Source organism: Gordionus sp. m RMFG-2023, chromosome 2 (genome assembly GCF_954871325.1).
Source record: "Gordionus sp. m RMFG-2023 chromosome 2, tfGorSpeb1-WG-v2, whole genome shotgun sequence".
NCBI lineage: Eukaryota > Metazoa > Nematomorpha > Gordioida > Chordodea > Parachordodidae > Gordionus > Gordionus sp. m RMFG-2023.
Window position 1 is genome coordinate 20,555,631 of NC_088776.1, and position 9,274 is coordinate 20,564,904.

A 9,274-nucleotide genomic window follows, 5' to 3' on the forward strand; every position below is an offset into this window, starting at 1 on the left:
ATATATTTTAAATTATATTAACCTACGGACTTGTTATTGTAGTAAAGAAGTAATTTATTGTAATATTTTATCATATTATATATTATATTTGCCAGTTAGATATAATTATATATATATATATATTTACGATTAATATAATAGGTGTTGTTTAACTTCCTAATGTATTATGTACACACCCATCCATTAACGTGTAATTATATATCGCTATTTGTAATTAAGTTGCACCTTATGGTTAAAATATACTGAATAAAATGTCAATGAAAACTGATATTTATTGTGAATGAATTATAGAAATAAATAAATATAAATCATGGTTCTACCTTCGCTAAAGTGGCGACGACAAGGATTCGAATATTCTAATTAAAACAAATAAGAAAATAGTTATTAATTTTATAAATTATGCCTCAGTCCAAAAATACTAGTATAATTGATAAGTTAGAAAAATATCAAATTTTGGGACGCAACGTTAAGACTAAAGAACTGGACACAGACCGATCAAGAAAATAAGGACCTGTTCATGGTGAGTTTTGGCACTGAGGGCATTGACATTCTCAAACAATATTTATTTTCTGAAACCATTCTAAAGACTAAATTTGATAAGATAAGGAGTGTCTCGCTACATATTTTTGAGAAGAATAATTTTCGGTAGTAGATTTTCATAAGGTTAATTAGGAATGAGAATGAACCAATTGGAGAGTTCGCTAATAGAATCAAAATAACTGCGAAAGCGTGTTGTTTTACGCCGTCAGAAGTTGACGGCCGGTTAAGAGATCAAATAGTTGCGGGTATAGATCTACCAGGTCTCGAAGTTGAACTTAGGACTAAATATCCTTTAACATTGGATGTGAACAAAAGCCCCTGACGTTCCAGTTTGTGCTAGATATGGCCACGGCAACAGAAAATGCTCAAAACGAAATGACTATCAAGAAAGACTTAATAAATAGTGTCAGACCGCAAGATTGCAAACATAAAATGCCTAATTCACAAGAGTGTGTTAAGAGAGACAATAAATATAGGAAGCCTAATAACAAGTTTTACGTTAATAAATGTAAGAATTGTGCCGGCTGGCATGAAAGATATTTAAAGACAAAACATCTTTTAAGTGCCAAAGAACCGGACATTTCGCAGCATGTTGCCGTAGTAAGCCTGTATATCGCAATTTAAACTCAGTGAAACCATATTTTCACTCAAGTGATTCAATTAATAATCTCTGGACAAGGGGATTAAATAAAAGGGCAAAGATCACAGCCAAAATAAATGAACTTAGTGTCACTTTTGATTATGATACAGAAGCACAAGCTTCTATTATAGGATTGAATATTTGGGAGAAAACTGGCAAACCACTAACATCTCCACAAACCCATTAGCAGCCTATGGAGATAAGCCTTTGGATCTTATGGGTGAAGCCATGGTTCGTGTGCAAGTGGGGAAGGAAATTCGCAATTTATCAGTTTTTATAATGGGATTCGAACCGAACCCGAACCTCGGAGAAGTGAACCCGGGTTTTTAGAAAAAAACTCTGAACCCGAACCGAACCTGAACCCCATTTATAAAATTTTCAAACCCCGAACCGAACCCAAGAATTTTATTTGAACCCGGGTTCAATCGGGTTCAGTGTATTATTTAAAATCATATATTAATATATGTAAATACAAATATTATATTTTCAAATTTCCAATTAAATGAAGTCTTAATAAATGTTAAACAACTTTATTCATTTATGCCATTTTTAAATTTATTCTCGATTCCTATTGGAGTGTTAAAAAATTTTAAACAATTGAATTAATTTACGCCATTTATTTTTAAATTTTTATCTTATTATTCTTAAAGATTATTAATTAGAAGAAAATGGTTAACAAATCAAAGTAAAAATTATTATATTGTTAATTTAAAAAATTCTAAACATCTAACTTAAAAATTGTTAAATGTAGGGCAGTTTTTGTGAACTTATTAAAATGATTTTAAAATTTATATATGCTAATCATTTATTTTTGGTTCAGTTTAATTTTTACAAGATATTAATGAAGTGCATATTATAAATGAAATTAAATTTATAAATATCTCTTTTTTAATTCTGAAATCATTGCTATTTAAAAAAATTGTTCTCTTTTTATAGATTTAAGATTAAAGATAAAGTCATATTTGATAAGCATTTTACCCTTAATACCAGTGTCTACATGGCCGGGGGGGTAGGAGACAAATGCCTCCAAAAAATATTGGCATTTTGGGGGGTAGGTATTAATTTTGGGGGGTAGATATTGATTTTTGGGGGGTAGGCATTTGTTTTTGGGGGGTAGGTATTGATTTTTGGAGGGTAATTTTTGACTTGTATTATGATATTTTTAAATCCAATAATCGATATGATTATCGTTGATTTTCTGAAAAATGTCAATTAAAGAAAAGATATCTGTCAATTTATAAATATTATACACTATATTTATTTTTTTAAATTTTTAGAAAATTCATTTACATAATGGGATTTAGATTTTCACAGTATCAATTTTAAATTATCAATATATATTTTTTTATAATAAGGACCTTTTGAATAAAGAATCCCTTTTATGATAAGATAATCCTACTCAATTAACAATATAAAGAAACATTTTTGGATTTTAAAAAGGTAATTTTTTAAGCATATAATTGCATTTTCCTTAATTTGATGATAGATAAATAAATATAATAAAGAATGAAGCTATTTTTATTTAATCTTAATATGTATACTTAATAAGTTATCTGGGTTTTGAACCATGGCAATTATTTTTGCTAATAATTTTTTAAATAATCATTTTCAATGGGGTAAATATTACCACATTTTTGTGAGGCAATCAGGTTGGACCCATAATTGATTTCTATTTATGATAAATGATTCTTTGAGGTAAGTGTAAATTATATACAAAATTATAAGTGAGAGGTGAAAACCATTGTGTGATAAAAAATTTGTTAAAAGAATTGATAAATTTTTTATTTCATTATTAGATAAATTTTATATAACATCAAATTTTCCATAATATATTTGGCCTTTTTTCTAAATATTTATAGAAATCTTGGGAGAATGAACAGATAATCTATTCCTCTCATTTGATTATTGATTTAAGAAAAGATTTCAATTAAATGAATTGACAAAGTGATTCCATATACTGAAATATTGTTTATTTTTGTTAACAATAAATTAAATTTTTGGATATGGCTTGGGAATAATCTTTGAAACCTATGATGTGGTTTGGGTTTGGATTTCCATTAAACATGAACTGGGCCTGAAAATTATTTTTACTTATGACCTAGGCTGGATGAAGAAATCAATGCCAGTGAAGGTCTCTAATTTCAATGATTAAAATATATCATTTCTCAGACTTTATTTGAAGATAAATGAATGGGCAAATCACAAATATGCCTGTTTTCAATTATTTGCAAAATTTATTAGGATTGTTAATTTAAAGAAACTATGATTTCAAAGCATCATACATTTCTAAAAATTGTTGGACACTAAGAAATAAAGAAATCAATTGTGAAGTGTATAATGGAGGAAATATTGATCCATGATTGTTTTGGCATAAATAACAAAAAATATTATATTTTTTGTGACCATGCATTAAGCTTACATATAATATAATAGGAATCTTTTAAGAAAACATTATCAAAAATATAAGTTAATAGCTGATAGTCCATTATGAATGACTGGTAATCAGAATTTTCTTCTTTATTCAATGATGGGTGCATAATAAATTTCCTTTATATGATGATGATTGAATCAGTAAATTTTTCATTATTTTTATAAAATATGTTAATAGAGTGTATATTTATGAATTTTAATTTAAAAACAATAAGGGTCTAGAATATATTTTTTTGATTATAAATTACAAATACAAATGAATAAGAATTTATTTTAAAAGATTTTAATATATTTTTTAGATTAAAAATATAATACAAATGAATAAAAATTTATTGTGCACATATATTAAAATATCTAAATATATATTTCTTTAATATATTTTGTAAAACCACTGGAAAATTTTAAAATTACACCCTCATTTAAACAAATATAAATTTAATTTCTGAATCACACCTCATAAGATAGGAGAATTTTAAGATTCAGCCATCCACCGTCAAATAAAGGATAAAATTATGATTCTCCATCATTCTTGATGGCCATCAGTGAGTAAAAAAATATTATCTAAATATTTATTTCATTTTTATTCTAGATGCCAAGTAACAAAACAATATATAAAGTCAAATGTGACTATATTAATTGTAAAACTTCTAAAATAAGAAGTGACAAAATAAATAACCATTATAAACATAAACATCCTCATGTCAAGTTATCTGATATCAAATTTACAAAGATAGCTATCAAAAAGGATAATAATTGGGTATCCTTAAATAAAGATATTCCATTCAATATCACAAATGGGGTTGAAACCAAGTTACAAAAAAAATCAATAACATCTTACTTCCAAAAAGTAATTTTTTATATATATTATTTTAATTCATGACAATAAATATAAGTAAAAATAACCTTAAATTTTGTGAATTAGTAGAAACCAATTCTTCATCTATAATTTGAGCATAATACTTTTAATTTTTATTAAAGATAAGATTTTTAATATATAGGTACATTTTTATTATGCCCTTTATCAATTTTGAAGGAAATAAATTATAAGAATATTTAAATATTTCAACTTTTGTTAAAAAAAAATTTATATATTATAATTAAGAATAAAATAAGTCATTTGCCTAAAATTTTCACTACTCTTTATTTAATAATTAGCACAAATCTTTTATTGAAGATTCCCAAATTATATTATCTCATACAATGCCCAGTTCCAGTGATCTGCTGATTTTGAATAATGAGGTACTTAATTTAAATAAGATTTGTTTTATAATTTTGAAGGGAATAAATGAGGATATTCAGATATTTTCATGAACAAATTTTAATTAATCTTTATTTAATAATTAGCTCAAATCTTTTACTGAAGATTCCCAAATTATATTATCTCATACAATGCCCAGTTCCAGTGATCTGGTGATTTTGAATGATGAGGTACTTAATTTAAATAAGATTTGTTTGATAATTCTGAAGTGAATAAATTATGAAATATTTTCCACTTTTCTATATCTTAATTAAGAATAAAATTTTTATTAAAATTAAGATTTTCATAAGTAAACAAATTTTAACCACTCTTTATTTAATAATTAGCATGAATCTTTTATTGAAGATTCCCAAATTATATTATCTTCTCATACAATGCCCAGTTCCAGTGATCTGCTGATTTTGAATAATGAGGTACTTAATTTAAATAAGATTTCTTTTATAATTTTGAAGGGAATAAATGAGGATATTCAGATATTTTCATGAATAAACAAATTTTAATTATTCTTTATTTAATAAGTAGCACAAATCTTTTACTGAAGATTCCCAAATTATATTATCTCATACAATGCCCAGTTCCAGTGATCTGGTGATTTTGAATGATGAGGTACTTAATTTAAATAAGATTTGTTTGATAATTCTGAAGTGAATAAATTATGAAATATTTTCCACTTTTCTATATCTTAATTAAGAATAAAATTTTTATTAAAATTAAGATTTTCATAAGTAAACAAATTTTAACCACTCTTTATTTAATAATTAGCATGAATCTTTTATTGAAGATTCCCAAATTATATTATCTTCTCATACAATGCCCAGTTCCAGTGATCTGCTGATTTTGAATAATGAGGTACTTAATTTAAATAAGATTTCTTTTATAATTTTGAAGGGAATAAATGAGGATATTCAGATATTTTCATGAATAAACAAATTTTAATTATTCTTTATTTAATAATTAGCACAAATCTTTTACTGAAGATTCCCAAATTATATTATCTTCTCATACAATGCCCAGTTCCAGTGATCTGCTGATTTTGAATGATGAGGTATTTAATTTAAATAAAACTATACACTCTTTAATAATAATTAGCAAACACACAAAGTTATTGAAAATTCCCCAATTATATCTTTTTTTCATCCAATTATCAATCCCAATGCAAGCCAAAATATTTCAAACATTAAAGGCCCAAATATTATTCAATTATATAAAAAAAAGGAGCCTAATGACCCTTTTCATTTCATATTCTTTAGAATGACAAATATCTTGATTAATTTCATAATTTCCATAGGCCCATGTCAGCCATGTTCAAATATATTTCAATATCCTGTTACTCACAAAAGGTTTTTAAAAAATTTAATTTTTATTAATTTTTACGCATCCATTATTTCTACTTTTAAATAGGAGCATGAATATATCCTATTATAAAAAGGTTAATATTGATGGTTCCCTCAAACCAAGAAATTGGTTATCCTATAGCACCACTTTAGACAAAGTCTTTTGTCTTTATTGTCTTATGTTTGGTGGCCCTAAATCCAATACTTTTTGGACTCAACTTGGAGTAAATAATTGGAAAAATTTTAAGCGTGACTTAGAGAGACATGAGTCATCTTCTATTCATAAGGATTGTGAATACACCAACATGACTTGGCTTGCAAATAAGCGTATTCAAGATCATTTTCTATCAAATAGGCTTGATATAATAATGGAAAATCGTAATATAGTTCATAATATTATTGATGCCATTATATACCTTATAAAATGTAACATAGCCTTTTGGGGCACTAATTCGAATGAAGGTAATTTTATGTGCCTCATAAAATTAATGGCAAAAACGGTTCCAACTTTACGGGCATACATTGATAACAACGAAAAATTGAGGAGAAAAAAATCAGATAAAATTTCAAGACCTTATATAAATTTATTGTCATATGGCCATGTGAAAAAAATTATTGAAGTCATTAAGATAAAAATAATAAAATGTATTATTCAAAAAATTAAAGAGAATTGTGCCTATAGCATCATATTAGATGGAACATATGATGTGTCTAAAAAAGAATGCATTGCTTTACTTGTAAGATATATAGAAGATGATCCGCATCCACATCCTGTAGAAAGGATCATCCATGTTTTTACAACATCAGAAACCACCGGGGAAAATATAAAGAAACATGTTTTTTCTAAGTTCAAAGATCTTGGTCTTCCTCTTGATTATATGGTTGGGCAAAGTATGGATGGTGCAGGGAATATGAGAGGAGTATACAAAGGAATGCAGGCTTTAATATTGAAAGAGGCTCCAAAAGCCATATATATTTGGTGCCATGCACATAGGCTCAATTTAGTAGTTGCTCATGTTTGTGGATGCAAAATAGAAATGAAAAAGGTAATGGGAATATTGGATGAGTTATATAATTTCATGAATGGGGTAAGACGTCAAGGAGTGTTTGTTAAATATCAAATGACAAAGTCTAAAAAATCTCTTAAAAGAATAAAAAATACAACAAGGTAAATATAATATTTTTAATGTAACTTATCTTTTTTTAGAAATTGGTCATCATCTTATAAAGCTGTAGAAATTTTTTTAGATGTTTATGAACATATTATAGCATCATTAAATGAATTAAAAGATTCTAATGACCCAAGCACCTCTTCTATTGCCGATGGATTATTAACAAGAATTAAGGATGAAGATTTCATATTAAGTCTATTTATTTTGAAAGAAATATTGAAATGCACACATGAGGCTTGTATTGAAATGCAGGCAGTTGGTAATGATTTGGCTATGGTAACTAAATTAATACAACACACAAAAAATAAATTACAAAGACTAAGAGGTTAAAATTAGTTACGATTTCTATAAATAATTTTAAAATGTAGCTAATGGGGATAATATTTTTTTAAAATTGCATTCCTTATCTAACAGTTATTTGAAAAAGAATAATGTTACAACGGAATTGCATAATATAAAATCAATATTCAAATTTGATCAAACAGCATTCAATAATTATGTTAAACAAAAAAAAAACAAGTTGAATAAAAAAAGATTTAAAATTATTATTTAGCATTATAGATATAAAAGGGAAATATTTTTCCCTGTGCTTGATACAATCATTAATGATTTAAATGAAAGATTTAATTATGATTGTTTAAATTTTTTATCTCAAATATCTCTTTTTACACCAGCTGGAATTATAGCCAATGATAGAATAGAAGGGTGGCAAATATCTCAAATTTGTCATACTTACCAATTAAATGCTCAAGATATTGCTCGTGAATATAATGATTTTCGATCTTTATATTTGGATTCACAAGCAATCATTTATTGCAAGGATCTTTTGAAAATAAAAAAGAATGATGGGTTATATATTGATGAAAGTAATTTATTGATATTTTATTTAAAATTATATATAATTAAAGGTATTGTAAACGATGAAACCGAGGAAGATATCAATAACGATAACATAATTAATACAAAAAAATGGATAAAATATTCATTTATACTACCATATCGTCTTTTAAATAAATTAAATTCTTATTCTAATTTATATTTATTATATAAATATTTATTGACTCTACCAACTACTTCTTGTTCAGCCGAAAGAGTGATGAGCAAAGTCAAAATAAATAAAACTAGAATGCGGAATAAAATTTCTGACCCCTTTTTAGAAAATTTACTTCTAATATCCAGCGAAATTGATGTTTTTGAAAGATTTAAAATAGACGACATTATAACGCGATTTGCATCTACGTCTAAAAGATTAACTAAATTATTAATAAAATAAGTTATATCTTTTTCACAGCTAATTATATACGCCTTTTTAATAATGTAAATTTAATTTAATAGTTTTTTATATCATTCTAGTCCGGTGCATAATATAATACTATATTCATTTTATTTAAATATTTTATAATAGTTATATTTACATAAATGTTTTTATAATTCCAGTGCAAAATATATTATATTCATTTTATTTTAATATTTTATATAAAACTTATATTTACATAGATGTTTTTATAATTCCAGTGCAACTATATTCATTTTTTTCTCATATTTTATATAAAAGTTATATTTACATAAAAAAATTTATATTTCCAGTGCAAAATATACTCTATTCATTTTATATTTTATATAATAGTTATATTTACATAAATGTTTTTATAATTCTTGTGCAAAATATACTATATTCTTTATTCTAATATTTTATATAAAAGTTATATTTACATAAAAATTTTTTTTATATAATAGTTATATCTATATGAATGTTTTTAATTAATATAAAGGCATTAGTATTTATAGAATCAAGCTATACCTCTTTAAAATTACTCATTTTGTTTTTTTTACTTAATATAAAGGTATTAGTAATTATAGAATCAAGCTATACCTCTTTAAAATTACTCATCTTATATTT

The 9,274-nt window shown here is 25.3% G+C and overlaps 1 protein-coding gene across 4 annotated transcripts; it reads left to right on the forward strand.

Annotated features, from left to right (window-relative positions):
• Nucleotides 1–2,383: 2,383 nt before the first annotated feature.
• LOC135925567 (zinc finger MYM-type protein 1-like) lies at nucleotides 2,384–9,274 on the forward strand. Of its 4 annotated transcripts, none has more exons than XM_065460959.1 (16): nucleotides 2,384–2,493; nucleotides 2,536–2,620; nucleotides 3,040–4,156; nucleotides 4,200–4,457; nucleotides 4,766–4,849; nucleotides 4,955–5,038; nucleotides 5,195–5,281; nucleotides 5,391–5,474; nucleotides 5,631–5,717; nucleotides 5,827–5,913; nucleotides 5,958–6,208; nucleotides 6,270–7,370; nucleotides 7,410–7,699; nucleotides 7,743–7,893; nucleotides 7,936–8,240; nucleotides 8,283–9,274. In XM_065460959.1, exons 4-16 carry the CDS (start codon nucleotides 4,200–4,202, stop codon nucleotides 8,645–8,647), a joined length of 3,234 nt encoding a protein of 1,077 aa, XP_065317031.1. In that variant the 5' UTR covers nucleotides 2,384–2,493; nucleotides 2,536–2,620; nucleotides 3,040–4,156; the 3' UTR covers nucleotides 8,648–9,274. The 4 variants fall into 4 exon arrangements, with proteins under 4 accessions (XP_065317031.1, XP_065317032.1, XP_065317033.1 ...); XM_065460960.1 differs by having other exon boundaries at nucleotides 4,072–4,156; XM_065460961.1 differs by lacking the exon at nucleotides 3,040–4,156.

Excerpts from the sequence above, each read along its gene's own strand:
- LOC135925567 (XM_065460959.1), top strand. The coding sequence starts at position 4,200 with ATGCCAAGTAACAAAACAATATATAAAGTCAAATGTGACTATATTAAT. Across the intron at positions 5,282-5,390 it reads TGCTGATTTTGAATAATGAG|CACAAATCTTTTACTGAAGA; the intron begins GTACTTAATTTA and ends TTTAATAAGTAG. Across the intron at positions 5,475-5,630 it reads TGGTGATTTTGAATGATGAG|CATGAATCTTTTATTGAAGA; the intron begins GTACTTAATTTA and ends TTTAATAATTAG.